Here is a 23,131-nt window from a genome sequence, read left to right as displayed (position 1 = left end):
CGATATAGAGAGTCTCACGAGAAACAGTTTAAATATTGGCGAAGATGAAATTCAGAGTGATATATCTCAAAATAATATCTTTGCTCACGTCTCAGTAGCACCAATCATGGGTGCCACGATTTGGGTTACTGAGATGAGCGAAACCTATCACATCTAGATATCTCAAGATACGATACTCTAAATTAGCCTACTGTTTGTCTTTACTGTTTCTCATCGAGGTTTCATCGATCAATGATTATGAATGAATGGATGGCGAAGAAACGGAAACTATCTATGATTGCGCAGGAGGAACAATTATAATAGTGTCGTAACATGAATATGGTGGTGGGTGTATTGTCTCGGCAACTGATTCAAGGTTCTCTGAAACATTGGTCAACAACGGAGATTGCCTCCGTATCTTGTTGATTTAAAAGACAATGGTATAAATGAAGGAATACGACATCCATCAAAAACGTTTACCGGTTGCGCTGAGTTGGGTTGATCAAGGCCTTGTACCGGTAGCACGGACAGTCGTGTAGCATTGTTCTCGTCATCAAACATTACAGTATCAATTGTTCGTTATTTTTTCTAAGTCCATTTTTTAGCTGATGATTTATTTTGATTACATAATTAATTGTTAACAACATTGATCATTATTTAATGCGAAGTGTATGATTGAAAAAAAAAACCGAAGTGCTTGTTTTGTTTCTTGACAGATATCCATACAGTATATCAGAAGTAAGCTTTTTTTTTTTTTAATTTTTTCTTTTCGCACGTGGCATTAGATTTTTTAACGTGTGAAAAGCTTTGAAAGGGGCCTCTTATCCTAGATCGAAGAATGTTTTCGGCACTTCATTTCGAAAAGAACATGTAAGACAAGTGTGATCTAGTTTTCTACGCGAGATTGATCAAGCTAAACGGTGATAGTTGACCGATCACGATTAGTAAAGTTACCTTCCTATTATGAAAGTTTTTATTGATTTCGCGTTAATAACTGTTAAAATATTTTCCCAACCAACTTTCTTTATATTTATTATTCTAGGTTGTCAGAGAAGACACATTAAAAAAAAAGGACTTGATATTTCCGTTTATAGCACTAAAAAAATCAAACCTAAATTCCTAGTATTGATGAAATGCATTTTTTGTTATTAGCGATTATATCTTGATCATTCTTATTTTTGTCCCCCCTTTTGTATAAAAATGAGATTTTTCCGGAGAACAAGCTCGCTGGTAGCTCATACTTGGATTTCAGGACTCATGTGGTACCTAGTTTAAAAGGACAGTTGATCATTTTTGTCGCTCCACGGTAATTTTCTGCATACTGACCAGGACATACAATTTATTGCCGATTCCGAACGGCAGCTTTTTATATACTCACCCAGAGATTGGTGTGTTAATTCCTCTGTGTGGGACTTCCTGCGTCAGGAAAGTTTCTGACAAAGGCAGTCCCCGGGTATCGAACTCGCGGCATCTCTAAACATCTCTTGTTACTTTAGGCGAGTATCTTATCGACCTGGGCTACCGCGCGCCCTCAAAAGTGCAGTAAAGTTTGGATTCATTGTGTGTGAATGATAATTCTTTCATTCCTTCACTCTTTTTATATGTATAGTTCTCGATCCTTCTTTTCCACGAACTGTATCAGTTGCGGGTGATGGGAAGATTCTATATAGAATCCGTTGTACGATCATTCTTTTACATGAGAAATACTTTTTCTTCATTTCTACATTCTCCGATATCGAATAAGTTTTCACTTTTTCCTGTTGAAATGTCTTTGGTATCAGTTTGAAGCTTTTGTTTTTAACAGTACCGTGATGAGACTATCGCGTGATCAGAAACCATTGTTTCAATCAGCAGATGGAATGATAATAACGATTCGTGTTCTTTGCTGATCGCTTCGTTTCCTGTACAGGAATGGCTGCTAGCGTGGAAATTATTTGCGATTACTCTGCTGCCCTATTTGCTATTTTTTTTATACATTGTTGTATCTAGAGTGAAAACTCTTTCTTCTGAATTCCTCCGTTAATGCTTGTTGTTATCAGGATTTTCCGATTATGTTAGAAGCAAATCTTTCGTTAGACTTCTGTGAAACGCACCATCTTCTTGTGTCGTGATCAATAAATTGTGCGCTCATGGTGGAATTTTTCGTTAAGAATATCTCATCTGAGACAACTTGGCTTTCAAAGAGAGAATAATATTGTATTGTCATGCGATTTTCAATTATTTACTTATTTGTTTGATGGCCATCTTTTATTTTTCATCTGCACAGGGTATGCTTTGACTCTCTCTCTTTCATCCGTACTTATATAAAATTAAATAAGATGATGTAGAAGGTAGGCGGTACTGGAAACATATTAGTCCATTAACTGAAATTGTTTCGGTTAAGTTTTTTTTTTGATGAATGGTGCTGAATTTTGTTTTTCAATTTTTATTTTTTGTATTCCACAGGGACTCTAATTTTTGTATTTGATTTGTTGTCAACTGGTTCTCTGTTTCGTTTGCATCTAATTTGGTCTTTTCCTATACGGGTTTCTGCTTTTTTGTAGGATTTCTTGTCGACATTAATGGTTTTGTTTTGCTTGAATTTATTTTTTTATCTAGGGGCCTCCGTTATGTACGTTGTGCCAATATCAACTAGACTTTCGTTTTTTATTCGATTTGGTCCCGTGAACTGATGGTGGGGGGGGGGGGGTCTCTATTGTATTTGTGTTCTTACGGCTTCAGCAAGGATTTCTAGGATTTCTACGTACTCTGGGCAAAATGATACATCAAAATCCCTACCAACTTACAATGTAAATGGTATGTAATCATGAGTGACTAGGGGCGCTCCCAATGCACCCCTAGATACCTCAGATACCTCAGATACCTCAGATGGAGTGAGCAACAGGCTTCCAAATTTTTTTATGGTCATTATATGCACACAACGGCTAATTAGACCGAGACCGTTTGTGGCCTATTAAAAACGGTTTCTTCTCTACGTCTCACACCAAGAGTGAGGAATTTTTAGGTAACTATATATATTTTTGGACGGTGCCATCTTTCTTCCACAAGCAGTTTTTTTTCCGCGTAAAATTATTCAATCGTTTGCAAAATAATTTGAATGAACATGTATGAAATATAACTGGTGTGTAATTGCAGAAAACAAATCGTTTCTATTCTTTTTGGGTGACATTCCTTTGGGAAAGAAAGAAAGAATAACACATCAGCGAAGATCCCAGTAGCTTTATAAGCCAGCGAACACAGTCAAAAATAATTGTTGAGTTTGGTTGCTGAGAAGATGTCGAAATTTCCGTCGATGTCTTAAATAATTACAAAATATAGTAAACGGTTCTTAAAAGACGGAAGGAAAGTGTAGGGCATGGGTCACGTGGTTTCTTGAATATCCAATCAGATAGCTAATGCATGCAGATAAAAAAACCCTGAAAGAAACCTGTGGCATTGCCTTTTCAAATAAAGTCGCGGTTATGAAATTTTAATTTATTCACCTGATGTGCACGACACAATAAGGTCATCGAAAAATTTCTGTAATCGAGTGGAACTTTTTCGAAAAAAAAATAACATATTGCCTGCGGAACTTTCTGAAGATATCTTCTTGTAAAAGACGAAAATTTCCCAATTTTTATTATTATCATTATTTATTCTTAAGATGCAGCTGTTCTTTTTTCGTGACTTGATGGCGGTGCATATGAAAGTTACTTCACGTCCGCTCATAGCCTTTTAATACAAAATATTAAAAAAATTTAATTTAATTTTTTCTGACGAATGACGCACATGGTAGAAACATAAGACCTTCCAATTTTTGTTTCTTGTTGTCTATCCTCTTTAACACCAACAGTATAAACACACTTCACTTTTATCTTCTCATTTTCCCATTCCGGGACTTACCACTTTTTTTTAACATCGTTTCTCGGGTCATAAAATTTTCATTCCTATCCCTTTTAAGACAACATGCCCTTAAATTTCTTCTGGAAATAAAATCCATCTACTTTATGGCTTAATTATGCTCATGGGTAAAACAAGAAAATTGAATTTCTTGTTACAACAAAGTAACCGAGATCTTTTCCTATGGTTTAACAGAGTTATTCTTCTGTTTGTGACAGTAATTGAGTGTGTAATAAAAATGGTGATGATTTTTTTGTTGTTCGGAATTGGATCCAAATCTTATGTTAATTGGAAAATCGACTGTAAAGCTTTTACTTTTTGTCACTTTCGGTGAATGTGTCGAGTCATAAAATGAGACGAAATAAGATTGTCTCGATGAAGGTTTCCAGACTTGGAGATGAGGTAATCAAAAGATGGTGCAGTGTGGTATTGTTTGTGCCGCAAAATTTTCATTGTTTATGCTGCAAGATCGGACGAAATCACGCGTCCATCATTTATTACAGCGAATGTACCATAACTTACCGTTGAGAAATAAAACGTGTTTTGGATCGTTAGGTGGTGTTTTTTTTTTCACCACTTTTGGTCAGGTCTGGTATTGTGTTATTGTATTTATTCTTGCACTGCCATCGGGTTTCGCGTGTCTTATGACTGTTGTAGCATTTCTAGAGACCGTTATGCTCTTCCCTTATTCATGTTAGGAATATATCTCGTTCTCGTTGGTCGCCGTAAATTTTTATGAGGTTCGTTACTCGTGGGTACTCATTTCTTATTTTTTCTTGGTTACATACTCGTGCAGTTGCTGTTGCGAAAGTTATGTATTTGAAGTTGCATTTTATATATTTTTTTTTCGAAATTTTCCATCGTTTTATGATGGCGGGAATCTTAGTTCTTACGATGTCAACTCAGTTTATCCTCTTTATTAGTCAAGGAGGATCCAAAATATACTCGAAAACATGGTTTTGATATCCCGAATCTACTTTAGATGCTCGATATGAGGTCAAAGATCCATTGACTGAGGCTGGAACGTAGATTATCACCCAGAGAAATCTCATTTTTTGGGGATCTTTTCTCTCATTTTCGACGGGATGAAAAATACGTGAACCAACTGAAAAGGTTGTATTCAATATTTAAGAGTTTCTTTTAATTTGACACGAGATTCTCTTGTAAATGTGGTACATGTATGAAAGCGTGGTATAAGTAACTAGGCGTTATTTTTTCAGAGCAACTGTTTCCTTAGAAAAGAGTTTATTTTTCGGCAGGACTTCCTATATCCGTTTGTACGTCCGCAAGTTCTCTTGTTCATTTTGTTGCGGAGTTTGACCAACTGTTTGAGGAGGATATCTGTATTTCTGACGCGATGGTGTGTTTCTGGTAAAAGGAGGGAGGGTTAGATTTCTGTCACCGTCAGGCCTTTACTTTGAGCGCCCGTTGCCTTCCGGTGCTCATTACTATTCCGTATGTTTACCTACTTTTCCCATATACTCGCTTGTTTTGGATCCTTTCGTTTGTCCGTTTCGGCATTCGATATTGATGTTTTCGACGCTGCTTCTGCCGGACTTTTCTTCTTGTTCATCTTCTTCTCCACCTCATGAATATGATAGCGATGCAGCTTTCGTCGTGGGAACATGACAGTCGAAAAGCCGTGAGTAAGAGTGAGGGATTGGTTGAGAAGAGAAGGTGGAGACTCTTTTCGTGAAAGCTGTTGTCGTGGCTCTCCTGTAGGGCAGAGTATGCATGCATGCATGCATGTATGTATGCATGCAAGTGTTGTTTTCTGCATCGGAGCTGTCCACCGTGGAAGAGCGAAAAAGGTGGTGGTGTTGTGCGAGGCTCCTCTTTGCTGACATGTGCTTAAAACTTTGCACAGTGGGACAGTATTAATATTTGTGTTGCGTGCTGCATTTCGTATGACGTCGTCCGTGAAGAAGAATATTTGACTGGTCTGGTGTACCTTATGTACGCCACACACTGTTTTCCTACCCTTCCTCTCTACCAAGTCTCGAACCATTTATCCAATTCAAAACAGATGACGCAGATTGGCGTTGCGGAAACGTTGGAAAGAGTTATTATGTAACTTGATGTACGTTTGACGTTTTTTCTGATGTTGCATGTAACATTAACAATGAGTTTCTGTGTGGAATCATTAAAATCAGTCCAATATTTTTGAAGTAGTGTATAGCAACGGGAATTCTGTTGCTTTGGTATTCGTTGCCAGTCGGGAGAATAGCATGTAACAGCTTTTTGAGGTTCCCATTTTTCATTCAACTTTTCCTTTACGTCCCTAACTGCATGAGTGAACTGTTTTTGACACTATGCCAACCAGGGAATTAATGTCAATGGTTGATCAACATATTTGTAATTCAGTTTTATGCTATTACTTTACATTATCCGGAGGAACATCAGAGATACCAGGCATTTCTTGCCTTTTGTGTGAAACATCTAAAACATTTCCGCCATATACAGCCATATAACAACGCAGTTATTCTCCATAACTTAATATTGAAATTGTGAGAGAGATTTTTCATCTCTCCTTTGCTATTACATTAATATTCTGTACATAGACACAACAAATGCCATTAGTATACGTACAATATAACATCAGACATTGCAAAAAACATTTACGTTTTCTTCGAAGTCTCTTTCTCGTATGTACTCTTCGTTCAATTCCGTTTGTGTTTGGTGAAAAGTGCCGCGTCTGCGATATCAAATTTGACGAAGAATAATTTTAAGCATATCACACCAACTGGTGATTATTTTGATAATTCAATCTAAATAAACAAGAAATTCGTTGATGGAGAACGACAATCAACACGTCTGAGCGGTGAAAATGTCTTGGAAGCTATATATCCAGTGATTTAATTTGTTGTTCGACTTTAACTTCGGTAACATTCCGGACCACCGGATAACATTTCAATAACCTCTAATCTCATTTATGATATCGGAATCATTATTAACGTAATGAACGTTACTTCGTGAACATATGCCCAAATGTATTGAACGGATCTTTATTTCAAGTATAATTTGAAAACCATAAACAAATAACTGCTTGTATTCACTAAAAATACCAGAATTACTTGAAAATTCAATGAACTGCGGTAACATCTTCATTGATTCCTTGTCTAAACAAAGCTTTCACTCTATCTGACTCTGCTTTTCGTGATAGGTACCGTAAATATGCAAATAACACAGGTTTGCCAATTTCAAGTAATCAAAAAGTATCTGGAATTTATTAACTGTTCCTGATGTATTTTTTGCCACTAATATCCAAATATAATTTTCATTTTCCTTTAATACGCAAATAGTTCTCCCAACAAATTGGTCTAAATATTACAGAAAATAGCTTAAAAATGAATTATTTTAACCCTTTGAATACTGAAAAATACTGATTTTCATACAATGTTCGATTCATTGGATATCTTTTGGCAAAAAATTGACGTCGAGAAAAGATAAATTAATTTTTATAGCGATTTTAGCTCGATTTTTATCGGTACCTAGACAGTAACTAATTTTTTGAATCATTAAAAAAATTATGTATGACTATATACAGTACATTCACATTATATTCATATTCTATATAGTATATTCGCATTAGATTCACGTCCTATATTCACATCCTATATTCACATTCTATATTCACATTCTATATTCACATTATTTGATGGCATATTATTAATGAACGTGGAGAACGTAAATAATAAAACTTACCCAACTTCCAACATATTCTCGTGCTGCGTAATTGTTATATTCTTCATATATTCAAAATATTCTTCAACTAAACATGTGTAGCCTTGTGGTGATTTGTGAATCGATGTGGCAATTTCGCAGTCATTTAGCATTGTTTTTGGCGGCAATTGGCAATATCTGGAATTTTCCCGTATTTCTGAACCTCAGAGGAATTTTTTCTGGATTTTTTAATTTTTCCTTGCATCCCAATCACTACCTTCATATCGAATTTCGTGTTTCTAGGGCTGCTTGAAGTGCCTGGGATTTTTGATGATCGGTGAGTGAGTCAGTGTCAAAATAACGAAACTTTGAATTCAAATTTCTTATTTCTGATGATAGAAATGTGAGAGAGAGAGAGAGAGAGAGAAATACAGAAAATTAATAAAGTTTATAGAAAGCTTTAGACATATGCTAAGTTTTAGATACCTGAATAATTCCAGTACGGAATTATAGGGGTCTCAAAGGTACCTCGAGTTGCTTCCAGAAAAGGATGTTACTGCCGTGCTTGTTTAGCTCGACTTGGCGGCGGCGATGCAAAATTGTCCAGAGGCATTTTTAGAATGGAAGTGATCAAAATATATTTAAATTATGATATTTTAAGAGTTATATGTAATGTATACGGATGGATATATATAAATATATCTGTATACATTACATATAACTCTTAAAATATCATAATTTAAATATATTTTGATCACTTCCATTCCTATATATATATATTATTGTTGCACTTTTTCTTGTTTTGTTTCTGCAAATCAAAAAAAAGTTATCACTTGCACGTTTATCTTCATTTTGGAGTCAGCATAAGCTATCTTGCGTTGTGTCTCGGGACAGTCTCATTGGTCATCTTATATATATATTTATCTCTCTCTAGCCCTCCCTTTCGTTCTTGAGAAAGAGAAATTTCGCAAGTATTTACTTTTTTGTTATAATAATGCATTTACACAACTAATTGGCTATAAATAATAGCGAATAAAAATAAATACCGATGTTCTCAATTTTTAAGTTGGCCTAGACAATATAAACGGGAGAGATAAAGCTAAAGATTAAAAACAAAAACCAGTGGGTGACGGAATTTTTTTAATGGTTTTGATCCTGGCCTCGCAGTACCCAAAAATCAACAGCAAAGCTTGATAAATTGGAAAACAATTTAGGCGTCCACCAGATTTTTTTAGGAGAAAAAAGCGTGGTTTTTTTCCCCCAAGAAAACTGTCTTGGATATTGTTTATTCGACTTTCCCGAGACTTATGATCCTTTCTATGCTGGAAGACAGACTGCCATAAGACTTGACTTTTACGTCTAGACAACTTTTTTTCATCACAGTCCAGTGCAATCAGTCCACGGCAGCTTGAAATTACCATGGTACGACAAAATGGACATAAATCACGTGCGAAATGATAGACATGACTTAGATCACCTTGACATGGTCTCCAAAAGTAAGGCTCAACTGGCAAAAAGCCTTCATTACTTTTGACAAGAGTCGTTGATACCGCCATCTTTTACCGACTTTTTTTGTAAAACTATTTTCTATAGTGTATTACTATTGGCCCGAGAATTGGGAATGCAAGATGACCTAGGCAGAGTTCGCGTGAGATCTACCATATGTAATAAATGTATTACACGTGATCTACTCATTTTCCATTGACCATTGACCATTTTTCTTTAAAAAGAGGATTTATTCCCAAACTTTCCCTTCTCATACATGCACTTTCACAACTACACATACATCACTCACTTGTCTGTCCCTTCACCGGGGGTCCCCAAGGGGCCCCAGCCTTTAAGATGGCTAATGGCCCGTTTTAAGGGCCAGTCACCACCGTAAAATTTTGAGTCTGGTCTGGTGATCTACTCATTCCTAAAAAATATAAGTACTATTCTTTTTATATCCGCGCTGGAAAATGTCACCATAATTTCGAAAAGCTCAGCGTTTTTGAGCCGTTGTCGTCTAGGCTTCGCTGTGTTTTTTCCTTGTCATTGATTGTTTCAGTGTTTTTGAACAGACTTGACTATATCTTGGAGATGTATTTCAAATGCAGATCGTGGTAATCTGGAATTATTTGTGGTTTGGAAGATAAACATCGTAGTCAGAATTTTGATGGGAACAAACTGTGGTCGCTTTCGAAATGAATGTTCTTTATTCTTATCGTATATACATTTTTTGAATAATTCATAGCCGTAAATGTATTTTTTTCCTCGTTTTTGTTGACCATCAGCGCAAAAGTAATCACTGGGTTATATGGACAGTGTTATGGTCGAAATTGAATATTCTACAAATAAAACAGCTGTAAATTAAGCCACTTGTCATACGAGAGACTTCACCCGAATATGCCAGATTACTAGAGGCTTGTTCAGGCTTGAAAATCTACAAGACAAAGATCGACAGCCACAGAAGAAACAACCTCTTTCATCTGTTTAACAGAGCAGCACGTTATGGAGATTGGAATCAGTGTTATCATCTATTGGATTCACTTTCGTGTGCCTTTTCTTTTCTATGCTTTATTGCCGTAATTTTTTATTTTTCCTTTTTTCGTTGATATACATTGCCCCTTAGCTATTTTCCAATTTTCAAACTAAAATTGGATGCTTGCATTATTTCCTTTTATTTCATAATTTGCCATTTTGGAAATTTCGGTTTTCTATTTTTCTCTTTATGTTTTCGAGTTTCCTTTTCCTTTTAAGCTTAATATCTGGTACCACTAGATCTCTCAGGTAAAAAGTTTTCTCTTTTCTTTACAACTTGAAAGCTATTTTTGGCATGCTTTTAGCTCCGGAAGATGGTGATATATTGCGTTGTCGTCATTATTATGTTTCCATGTCTTCAGTTTTGGAGGCGGAGTTGAAAATCTATTTTCTCTGTGTCAGTTGTTACTTCACTTTCTTCGGAATCTTTTGGGTCTCTCGATTTTTATGTCTTAACGGATTGAAAAATGTTCCAATCTGTTGCTCTTTGATGCAGTGCAGTGTTTGTCTCGTTATTTTCTTTGCGGGCATTAGTCGTCAATAGTGAACAGAGTGTGGTCAAACGGATTTTCGATAAAGTCATGCCTTCTGAATTCACAGCATATCGGCTTAGAGCTGTGAGACCTTTCAACGTTGCACAATTTCGTGCAAGACGACCACATGTGAGTAAAAATGACAATTTGTTCTGAGTTATTCATTTTATAAACAGGTCATATGTTATTTTGTTGATAATTTTGCGCACGTGATTGCGTACCATGTTTATAGATCTGGATGAAATAAGATTATTTTGTGAGGAATGTATCAAGTTGCACTGAACGTTGAAGCGATTAAAACGTTAAAAACTACCAATGTTGCGCTCAAAAAACATTTCGTAGCAACTCTTGGTCGATTAATTAATTATTATTTCTAATTTTTCACTTTTCGCTCGGTTGATTTTTTTTTAGATTTCTGTAGCAGTGACGTTGAATGAAATTTCAAACACAGTAACTTTAACAGGGGTGTCGGAATTGTTTTAGACTCGTGGGTGCTCTGCACACTCCACTTCGACGCCACTGAATTATACCTGACAGCATCGTCATCAATAGCCAACAAAGTTTTAAAAGAAGGTCCAGCCAATTCGCTTCCACTTACTACATACAACCAGGGCCGTCTTAAGAGGATCACGGGCCCCCTGGGCCAAGTGGTTTTTTTGAGGGAATACCAGGTAAGGTCTAGAACATTTCAATCAAATCTCAGTTTTGTGTGCCCCCTCTTTTCTTTAGGCCCCGGGCTATGCCCGAGTGGGCCCATGCGTTAAGACGACACTGTATACAACTTCACATGAATGTGAATACCAACGAACTTTGTGTGAATTCCTTTGAGTAAATAATACAGAGATCACCAAAGCAGTTTCCTTCTGGTCTTTGATTCAATCAGCCCACGTGCATGTCCCTATTGAAGGCAGGCAAAGGACGCATGGAGCATAGAATCTATCAGCAAGGTATCCTCTGAGATAAATAATGCTAATTTGGTTAAGGGAAGCGTGGTCCAAGTGATAGGGAAGAAGGGCCCTCTTCGACAATGAGGGAGAATTAGGCTGTCATTTAACCCGATAACGAGATTTGCCGGTTTCGGTAATTGTTGCCACATCGACGAAGGGAAGATGTTTCCTTTCTTCCACAAAGCAGTTAATCAAAGAGCTCTCGTCGTATATTTGCTGTTACATTTAAATATTCATTTGGTGCTACGGTAGTAAGGGAGTATAATTACTGGTAGGATACTACGCGAATTCCTTTTCCTTTGTCCTTTGTTTAGACTTTGGTCACTTTATTCTCTGCTTGGTAACCTCCCTCTAGACTACATTCTTTCTACAGAACCGCCGCACAAGTTAGAACAGCTGAACGATTTAAGAATACGAAAATGGATCATTCTGGAAGATGGATATTTGTTCGAAAAGTAAAACGTGAAAAAAAAGAGCAAAATGTTGCAGTTCACTTTCCAATGGGAAATACGGAATGTATAAAATGACGCACCATGAGAATATCAATCGATTTCACAATCAGAACTGCTCGCCAAAGAGAACATGACCGTACACTTGACTGCGAAGAAGATAAATTCATCCGTTATTTTTAGAATTTATTGCTACCTTTTTTTCATTTCCGAAATTGTTTATGACGACGGAATACGTTGGTTCCCTTGGTACGTAACCGAGCTTTTCCTGGTTCGAACTATTTTCTTCCAAAGTTATTAGAAGTTTGTAAGCGCACTTATCTTCTTCCTTCTCTCTCAGTGTTGCAATTGTCAATATCTGCTGCTTGGAAATCGATGTTTTAAACAAACCTGTTCTAAATGGGCAATTCAGAAGAATTATTGATAAAAGTTTTACAATTAAAAACTCCTGTGTGGGACATTCGAAACATCTTAAATGAAGTTCCAATTCAGACGATTACATTTTCAATAATAATTTTGTTCTGACAGTATCTGCAGGGAACTTCATTCTATATTACCTGAAAAGAGAACATTTCACAGTGCAATGCAATGTGGATAATGAAATATCGAGTTTATCATGGCTTTATACTCCATGCATTCAGATTCCAAGCATAAACAAAAGCAAGGAGTGAAAAGAAACAGATTGTAGTATAACTACAAAGTCTATGCATTAATTTCACTTTCACTGGATGACACAAGTGTTCTCAACTGAAGACAGCAAAATATGACGACATATTTGAATAAAAAAATTGAAGTGAAACGGAATTAAATTGTGTTAGAGTTATTCACATGAAACTGTAATCTCAATAATCAATTACAAAAGAATCCCTTGCATGAAATTAATATAACATGTCGGTAATATAAGGTGTAAAACAAAAGTATCCACGAGATAACAAAATACACCAAATTCAAGACTTCATTTCTAAACCAGAATGGCTTCTCGATCATTTTTTTTATGCCAATCTCTGATTAGAGTTGTCATCTATGCGTGCTATAATATACATCAAGCTGCAAGTCTAGATGTTGCTGGCATATTATACAAAGCCAAATCCTCGCTGTACTCAAAAGAGTAAATGAGAGCAGCGGGTAAAATGGGTTAAATGGGATTATGGAACATAAAAAAATTTTGAAACAATAGTTAATTTTTCATGAAATCCGTAGTATAAACGATATTTCTCTCCTTATGTGTGTATTTAATCACGAGTATATTCTAATACTGTACAGTGTTTCTTCAACCTTCCGGAAAACAAGTATCAGTAAAATGTGTGAAACAATTTGACGGACCACTTATGTCCTGTATTACGGGACATTTCTGTAATTTTCGTTGTTCCGATATTTCTCTTTCTCTCTCTCTCTCTGTCTCTGTCTGTCTCTCGCGTATTTTACGGATTATTAAAAACCCCAGTTTACCGAATTTTATTTTTCTCAATGAAAAATACGGTCATCAGAACATTTCAATATTTTTTTTCATGAAATACTGTGATTTGTAACAGCCATTTATTCCCCCACCATTCAGCAGTTTTAGCAGGGATTAGCAAATTGCATTTAAAGCAGTAAATTGAAGTTTTAGGCAAAATTTAGTGATATCCCGTATTTAGGGTCGCAATTTCCTGTGTTTTCCTCGATGATGTATGGCGAACCTAAGTATGTAGGTGTATAATTTTATTTCAACCGGATATTACAAAGGATTTTACTTATAAGAATATTACAACGGATGAATGATAACAATCAAGTCTGCCTGTGGACCACCTATGCAGAGCCGCTGTTAGGAGTGTGCGACAGTTAGGGGTCGTACCGGGCCCCGCACTTACGGTAAAAAAAATTTCTTTCATAAATTCTGAATTTTCATCAATTCTGGAAATCTGCATTTTCATCCAGAAAGAAATAATTCTGAAATTCTGCATTTTCATGTAAAAAGAAATAATTCTCTCTCTCTCTCTCTCTTTCTCTCTGGAATTATTGCTTTCATAAATTTCTACCATATCTGGAATTATTTTTTTCATAAATTTCCACCATATCTGGAATTATTTTTTTCATAAATTCTGAAAATATTTCTTTCATCCCTTCTGGAATTCTGTTAATTTTCATGAATTGTGAAACTATTTCTTTTATTTATTCTGAATTTTCCCAGATTCTGGATATGCGTGAATTTTCATCAATTCGAAAATTATCGCTATCATATATTCTGAGTTTCCATGGGAACTGGAATTATTTCTTGCATTCATTCTGAATTTACATGATTTTCATTTCCTGAATTTTAGATTCCCCTCTCTCACAGAAAAAGAGAAATCAAGGCTAAGGGCCCCCCGAAATGCTATTTTATTTCAAGACGCCTCTGTCCCCGCTATTATTTTCGTACCGGGACCCGCGTCTGGTAAGGTCGGCCCTGCGCCTATTCCATCTTCGCGGACCACCTCTGGTCCGGACCATAGGTTGAGAAACGCTGTCCTAATATATTCTATCAACTCCGTAGTTCCTCTCCATCCGCGAGCGAAAATATCAGAACGTGCTCAGAATAAAAGAGAAGTAAATCACGCGCTCAAAATAAACATGGCCGCTATTCCGTTATTTTACGGTCCATTTGGAAATATCATTTGATTTATACTTATATGCAAATTACCTTTTTTATTTTCTGCGTTCAGTAGGCAAGGAGAGAGCGAAGGAAAATATATATATTTTTCTTTATCATTGAATAAATTGCCATTCATATCATCAGACTTTAATGTATTCAAATTAGGAGAAATCTTAGTTTCTCGTTACCCCTATTTTATTCAAGGTAATGCTATACAATAGTCAGTATCAGAATGGACTTTGATGAGCGAAAATTTGGGAAACTTGGAGAGTCATTTGAAGACATTAAAATTGCGTTGCCGAGAGTCAAAGTCGGAATTTCTTTGCGGATTTTCTAGTCGGAATTCCGTTTTTTCTTTTACGCTCGGGTCCCCGGATGTTTCAGCGACGAGAGTTGTTTGCCGGTTGATTTCTTTGCTACAGTTGTTACAGATAATCACTCGTTGAGTTGTCTGTGAAATAGTATAAGTATCTAATTTTCCGCCTTTTCCCATCTAACGGTTAGTATTCGTCGTTAGTGATTGAAGAATAAGCAGTTTTCCTGTTACCGGAGGTCTTGAAAATTGCCTCAATTATTTCACCAGAAATGATTTATTACCGATGCCTCGGAGCGTCGTCGCTTCTCTTCTCGATCTAATTTAGCCATCCTCTCTGTAAAAGTTTTCCCGTTCGGAAATAACCTCTCCGCGGATAAAGAATTCCGTTCGGCACTAACGATTCTAATTATTACAAAAGACGTGAAAAGCTGTTCTTTTATTTAATTCTAATCATCTACCCAATCAGTGGAATGCTACATTGTAACGCATCGAGGGAATTCCATTCACACAAAAGCATAACATACATCATTCAGAAACTGAACCTGATTAAAAATAACTGCATGATGTTGACTTGGTATACACATGCTGTACTTCGATAACTCCCTGAAATGGAAGCGATGTTTTGTTTCTTATTTTTTCATCATATCGCTCAGTTAACAGCTAAAGAATGAATAACTTTCATTATTGGACATTCATAAACAACACAAAATATTTATTGGTATTAACAATCAAAGTTAAATCTGTTTTTTTTTAAATTTTTAATCACGATTTTTCAGTATTTTGAGAATACGATACAAAAAATATTTCAGATAGCCTAACTGTGAATTCAAAAGCCACGAAATCTTTCTTTGTGACACTTTCATAATGGATTCAAGATTAAACAGGTAGGAATTTTATGAATGAGTACAACTTTCAGTTCAAAAGATGGGTCTAATTTAGTTTCGAAGGATTTCAAGTGTTAATACTGATTATAAACAGCCCGGAAATTGCTAAACACGACGTTAAATTCAGAATTCCGCCATAACTTTACGCATGAACCATTATTCTTACGGTGTGTCATTGAGGTTTTTCTCGTCTATTATTTTCCATGCCACTAGATTAAGTTTTTTTGAAACCCTAATTCTATATTCCATTTATTGTTTAACCGTTGTTGTGAGGAGGGAGAAATAAAGAGTTTGTTCATGCGCACTGAGGCAGTTCGGCAACACTAATGTTGTGCCTGTCTGAAAGGCGTGTTGCAATCTATAATCGTTCAGTTATTTGGAGATAACGCACCTAAGCTGAATAAACGGTGCGTAAAATGGTCTTGGGATTTGATACAGTTTGCTTTTGTGTTGGTGCGGGGGAAGAGCAACCAACCCTCAGACGAAATGAATAGAGAAATTTTACGAGAACAATTTATATATGAAGGGAATGATGCTGTTCTGTTGTTATTGTTGTTACTATGTATCGTGACCTAGAGTTCTAGAATGGAATTAAGGCACTTCACCTTATGAATCCATGTCTTGTGAAGCTGTTTACTCATCCTGCAGCTGATGTCTTTCGATATAACAAGTGGATGGACTTGTTCACCTGTCCTCGTTCAGGGCAATTAGTTTTTTAGAGGATACGTAAGTGCTGTTATAGAAATGTCAGGAAAACTCGACAATGGAATCGGAAATGTGAATTATTGGCTTTTTACTGAAACAATCAATTGCCCGTCATTATTGGCGTCATCTAAGTCATTCAGAGGAAGTTAGTCTCCTTTGTTGTGCGAAAAATGTTCGTATTATTTTTCACGGTTGTTTGTCATTTTCCTCAAATACAATTGGATTAATAATATTTGGTGGAATTAAAAAAGATTATCTCGTTTCTGGCGAATGCAGGTAAGATAATATTATTTTCTTGTTTGACATTAATCATTTTAATTTGTGGTGATTATAAGAGGAAAATGTGATAAACACATCTATGTCACTTGAAATGGTTTTGAATTATGCTACTGTATTTACATATTTGATTCGAAAATTAACGGCATGCCACAGAGATATTTCTTTCTTTTTCAAATTGGGTCAGGGTCTATAAAGAATGTGAAACACCTACTTCACAACGTTTATTATTTATCTTATACCACTGAAAATTTCGTAACTCAATCTATAGGGAATCATCTCTGCCGTGAAATATATGTATTGATACTCTATAGTAATGTTTCCATGTGTTGTGAATACTGTAAAATAATCAACCTTTTCTTACAAATTATGTCACCCGCGTTGAAGTTACTTGATCAAATTTTCGTTGAAATGAAAAACACACACACGCGGTTAATATTTTGTATAGCTAGCTTGTGCGCAAATTTTGTTTTATAATTGGCATTTTTGCAAATCTGTATATTTCAGTAGTCATGTTTGAGAAACATTATTTCCCAATACCAATCTCGGATAGAAGTCTTTTATTATTCATAGTTGATGCAGTGTCATTCTGAAAACGATACTGATTCTATTTCAAAGCGCTTCTAAACAACAAATGAAAATGACCATGGCAATCAGCGGTTGCACAGAATACTCTGAAAGTAATATGAAAAGGGTTTATTGTATTACTATGAACGTGTACCATTATATTTGTATTCAAGCACAAGTTTCAGAATCTTTGAATAGCAATTCCCGATATCATCTTTGAGAAAAATATTTCTAAGCTCATACCATTGAAAAATTCCTCTCGAATTCGGCCGTGCTTTTGATACGGTTTCAAGCTGGATTGCCTACTCTATCCGTTTCAGTTCTGTCGAATGTGCAATTCAAGTGTTATCAATTGATGTATCTAAGAAATATATCAAGTAATATTCATATTTAATTTTCAAGTGTAAAATAACTTTCGAATTAATGTTGAAATTATCCGTAGTATGCCTCTGAGGTTCCACAGCTCGGCTGTAAATCTATAACTCGTTACATTTTCTGGGCTGAATCCATTCAAAAGCTATACTTGTGGTACTGATACCCAAGGACGGCTTTAAGGCTCTGCGACCCGTGTGGCTGTACGGGGTGCCGAAAAGAGAAAATAAATGCAGAAAAAATTTGGGAGAAAAAATGTTTTTGTCTGTAAAATTCAGACTACAAATATATAAGGTTTTTTGTAGACCATATCTAAGGAGAGACATGGACTTGGTTGAGGGGGTGAATAGGAGAGCTACGCGTGGAACATAAGGCTTGAGCTATAAAGAAAGGCTCAAGCGCGCGTATTAATTCAACTTCGTTTTGGTTTGCCAGCTATTAGACTAAGAGATAAATATTTCATAGATTAACCTCTCAAAATATGCAGTTTTTGTAATCTACGTAGAAGTGAAACTTGGGAGCATGTACTTTTCGAATGCCCAACTTACAGAACTTTTCGGGACAATTATTTGCTCAGGAATAGCATTTACAATTTCAAACTAGTATCAAGTGCGAGTAACTCCAAAATCAAACATATTTATTTTTTTATTAACTACTGTTTATTACAGGAAAAAAAGTAAACCCCCCAGAAGGAAAAAAAATCTGAAACCCCCACTCGAGAAAATTCTGCGTACGCCTATGTATACAAGTATATATCTCTCTATCACTATGTTCCGATTTGCTATGCCAAACTTGGGATACCGAATGAATTCGGAATCAGGTTTAATGGACAGTTGGTGGAGGTGGGAAGAAACCAGTTCTCTCTCTGGTTTTAATCGCAGAACAAACTCATACCGAAATTGTCTTTTCTCGCCTCCTCCGCCATTGTGCTATCATTCAAAACCCTATCATCATCTCTTCAAATGGGAATCATAAGAAGAAACTGAAAGACGAGAGACCTAAGAAGAGTCTCGTAGACAATACAGAGACCGGGATAAATTACGCCAAACTTGCGAGGTGAGTAACTTCATAATGGTACAGTGACCCAGTTCTTTAGTAGGCCTGGTCTGCTTATCATTGCGGAAGTGGTTTGGCAAGTGCCTTCTTTCTCTTACTTCCCCGTCGGGTTTTTTGCGAGTAACATGCCTCTCTTTTCTACCCATGGAAAGAAAGCTCTTTTACAGATTTAGTTCTTGTTTGGTATCGGCAACGGGGGAGAGAAACTAACTCATTATGTTAAAGCTGGCGTAACACGAAGTTTATCAGCTGCTAAAGGACAAAGAAAGAAAGAAAAAAAAAGTATTACTCTTGACTTTGAAAGTTTTATTCAGATACTATTTTACCAACCTCCTATTCTTACTACATCGAAAAGGAAAGTTAAAGCCGAAGGCTTGCGGTTCCATTGTTCTCTTTCTCTGTGAATTTATTACATAAGCTTGGATTACGTAAATCATTTCTAATGCCACCATTATATACGGGCATAACATGCGATTGCTTTTTCTGTGATTTTGGCGCTAGTAGATACATTGTACGGCTACGATCAAATGAAGTGAAGCCAGAAAATGATCGAATCGGCTTGATTCACACAGTATTATAAAAACAACCAATTGGACATTTCTCTGGCTTCGATGTGTTCGGTTGTGATGACGTAATCCTGACGTAATTATATAATACATGTCCGTTGATGACAAAAACGGCCGCTTTGAGTAACCGTTGTTTCTAACCAGTAACAGCACAGTGGTGGTTGATTTGACCGTTACGAAGAAAACATATCGCGAGAATACTTTTTTTCTACCTTTGTTTCTACGAAATACACTTTGGTAATTAAAAATTAGGAAGTCGGTTTTTGCTGTTCTCTTTCTCACTGATTATGTATATAATGAAGCTGGTATCAGACACGGATTGCTCCACCCCGCGGTTCAGAGGTAAGAAGTATGGAATCACTATGAACATAATGAAATCTTCATTTCCTAAAGACGAGGTTCCGTATAGTACCACGGTTCTCTCTTTCTCTCTCTTTTCCCACTTGAATTGGTGATGTCGGTTCGCTTCACCACCAGCACGCAGTAATTCACGTTATTTCTTCTCACTGTTTAGCATCATTTGTGGACCTTATTTTTAAAAGGGAACATTTCCACTCTTATTCAGAATGACCTTTTCTACGGTTTCCGAATGTTAGGGATGAGCTTTGTCGGATTATCTAGCATGGTTTATTCGAACGGGAATATTTTCGGTCGAAATTACAATGTAAAGTTAGTCGTTTCTATCAAAAGGGAACATATCCACCTTGTTCATTCATTTCAGTATTTTTCATTCAGAAAGGAACATAACAAAGTGGTTGTCCATGGGTGAAGATACGGGGGGGGGGGGGGGCCCAGCGTCAAAGCTGGAGTCGACTGATCTAATGTATATATGTATATATAAATTGACATCATCATCATCGTGCCCCCCCCCAGCAATAATGACCGTGCCCCTCTCAGACTTCAATGTCTATCACCGCCTATGCGGTTGTCCTATTGGCGTTAAGGGATTTTTTTCAAAACTGCACGTATTTCAGAAGCACTGTCAAAGTCGCATTCTACAGTAGAACCTCTCGATAACGGACCACCATGGGATCGAAGATTTTGTCCGCTAACGAGGAATGCCAATTAAATGATAGTAAAATACATTGAGTCCCGTCGACGTAATTCAAAAAACTGTCCGTTGGTGAAGGTGTCCGTTATGAGAGGTTCCACTGTAGAGTTATTGTGTTTTTTATGTTATTCTCTCTCTCTCTCTCTGACGAGAGAGAAGCATTGGCGTACGCAAAGGCAGGAGGGGGGTTGGGGTTCTAACCCCCTCTCAAGCCGCGATTATAATGTTATTTTACAGGAAAAAACGTAAATCCCGCGTACGCTTATGGAGAGAAATAAGGGTACCTGACTTGGCTAGGTAAAACCTTCTGAAAGGGTGGCGTAGAAATTTTTAATTTTTCAAACTTAACCAGCTCCAATTTTGATCATTTACACTAATATTCTTTCAAAACGGAACATTTCCAAAATTTGAATGTATATGTAGATAACTGCCCTGAATGTTGATCAAGAAACATAATATTTAAATATTCTTATACCACTGTCTTATGCTACCTGTTTAGCCGTTTTCTACTTTTGTAAAACAGTTCATTCTAGAGGAAAAGGGTGTTTTACTTCTACTGTAACTTTATCTAAAGTGGAAATGTTCCCTTTTGAAAATAAGCTTCTCATTTCAACTTACGTACACTTAATTTTACTTCCAGTTGGTTGGGCTATCATATGAGGTAGAATAACGTGTGCAAATGTTTTATTTTTTTTTTTCTGTTTGTTTGTCAATTTTGTTCTTGTTGAATGACTTCATATTTTTTAACCCGGACAGGTGATTCCACTATGGCCTGAAGTGAATTTTATGGAGAATTGCCGTGCCGATCCGAGAAGGAGAGGAGGTGCAGGTTCTGCTTACCTGCCTTCCCAAGCACAGCCGCCACCGGCACCTTTGCTTCCACTTTGCTCACATGGTCCTAACCCTACTCTGGTCCCATCTTCTAGTGGTGGTGGTGGATCCCGAAGGCAACAGCGGAACCCTTTCTCAAATGGTAAGGATATATATATTTCCGTTAGATTCTTTTTTCCCCATTTCCTGATGTTCCGAAGTAAAACAAAACAAAGAAACGTTTTTCACACACGAACACAAACATAGTTTCTCTTCAATTTTCGATCAGCCTACGCTGCTTTCCACTTTTCAATGTCTTGTTTTGAATCTGCGAAATTCCATTTTATTCAATAAGATACCTCTTTTTCTCTTCCTTTTTTATATTTTTACTTGTATCTACAATTTCACCTGAGGTAAGATTTTCAGCGACGTTTTCTGCGGATGGTGGAAAAAATGCAATTCCATCTCGTATCTCTACAGAAATTGAATTTGTTTTCACCTACACAAGATCGAAAAGACGTAGGGGGGGGGGGGGTGTACTGATCTATTACGGAGAATGATGAACAATTTGAAATGCAACTGGAAGAGAGAGAGAGAAAAAAACCATTTTCAATTTTCCTGTTTGACGTATACTTGAACGGATCGTACCGATTCGGATGCGTATTGAAGATTGTCACATACGGCCTTGTGTTCGGAGTTTGATATGAATCGGAAAAGATCAACGATACTTTATTTAAATAATAGACTGAGTTCATTCAAAAGAGATGCGTCTCACCAAGTAACGCATCTACCGATTCTTATCCGAAAACCAAATCACCAGACCCTTTTAAAAATGAGTTGCACGACAACAACCGCTTTTGGAAAAGTCTGGCCAATAGGAAGTTGTGTTGTTAAAAACCCATTTGAAAAAAAAAAAGCCCTACGACATCACGTTGTCATAGCAGCAGCAATTCGACCCAAACATTCGTGCCTGGATGATTTTGACGACCCTTCTGACATAAAACCGTACGACAAGCTGCGATTCGATTGTTGCCAATGCTTGTTAAAGACCCTTCTGATAAAAAAAAAATGGTACGATATGCATATATGCAACTCTATTTGGCGATAAGAAAAGAAGTTGATTTGTTAAAGACCCTGTTTTAACCCTTTATATCCGACATTGTGGAAAGTAGAATAAGAAGAAAATTATAATAAATTAAGATAAAAGTATGAATGTAACGATAATAACAAATAGTTATCATGTAAATTATTTGGTAGGTCATTTTAGTTCTAATTAAAGACAAAAAAAAACCAATGTTTTTGAAACAGTTAGTTCAAAACAAATCATCTAACCTTGTGCTTTAAAGTACCGTCAGGATATAAAGGGTTAAAAAATCTATTTAAGTTGTCATATCGACAGTAATCCAACCGATAATATTTACATGTGAATGTGAATTTTTTAATGACGACCCTTCTGACGTATAACGTGTTTGACAAGTTAGGATATGATATTCAAAAATACAGTCGAACTTGGTTAATTCAAAGTCCAAAGTCACTGGAAAAAAGTTCGAATTATCCAAATGATCAATCCTGGATTTGTAAAATGACTACAAATTGCAACTCTATCATCGACATTCACGTAGAGAGAGGATAATAATTATAAATTATTTAAATTTCATCATCAGTTACGAAACTGTTTCTCAAATTTTAAATCACTGCAGAATTTATTGACCATGATCAAAGCCTGATCTACGGAAACAATTCGTGATCATCCGTTTTGAAAGTTTCTCCCAAATTTTGCTTATCATTCTTATGCTATGAATTTAGAATATTTATACTCCGAACTTTCCATACTCTTAATGACGACAAAATGATTCAGATTTTGAATGTTACACGTTGGTACCTATAGGTTGAAAAGCATAAGTGGTATTAAGTAGTACACGTTCTCGATGCACTCCAGCTGAACAA

At 36.3% G+C, this 23,131-nt stretch overlaps 1 protein-coding gene across 3 annotated transcripts in view; it reads left to right on the top strand.

The window, feature by feature from the left end:
- Positions 1–23,131, top strand: part of LOC149065459 (uncharacterized) — an 85,084-nt gene that overhangs the window by 7,872 nt on the left and 54,081 nt on the right. Inside the window, exons 1-2 of one of the 3 annotated variants that reach the window (XM_089253561.1) lie at positions 10,550–10,703; positions 21,131–21,347. In XM_089253561.1, coding sequence (XP_089109687.1) covers positions 10,623–10,703; positions 21,131–21,347 — 298 coding nt within the window. In that variant the 5' untranslated portion in view covers positions 10,550–10,622. Of the gene's footprint in view, positions 1–10,549; positions 10,704–16,623; positions 16,763–21,130; positions 21,348–23,131 lie in introns of those variants that run through there. The other 2 variants (XM_089253562.1, XM_089253563.1) reach the window with 2 other exon arrangements.

Source organism: Pholcus phalangioides, unplaced genomic scaffold (assembly GCF_987345545.1).
Source record: "Pholcus phalangioides strain wild (caught in Gottingen) unplaced genomic scaffold, Ppha-v1.0 ptg000039l_1, whole genome shotgun sequence".
NCBI classification, from domain to species: Eukaryota; Metazoa; Arthropoda; class Arachnida; order Araneae; family Pholcidae; genus Pholcus; species Pholcus phalangioides.
Note: the sequence above shows the minus strand (reverse complement) of the source record. Positions and strands in the feature narration are given on the sequence as shown.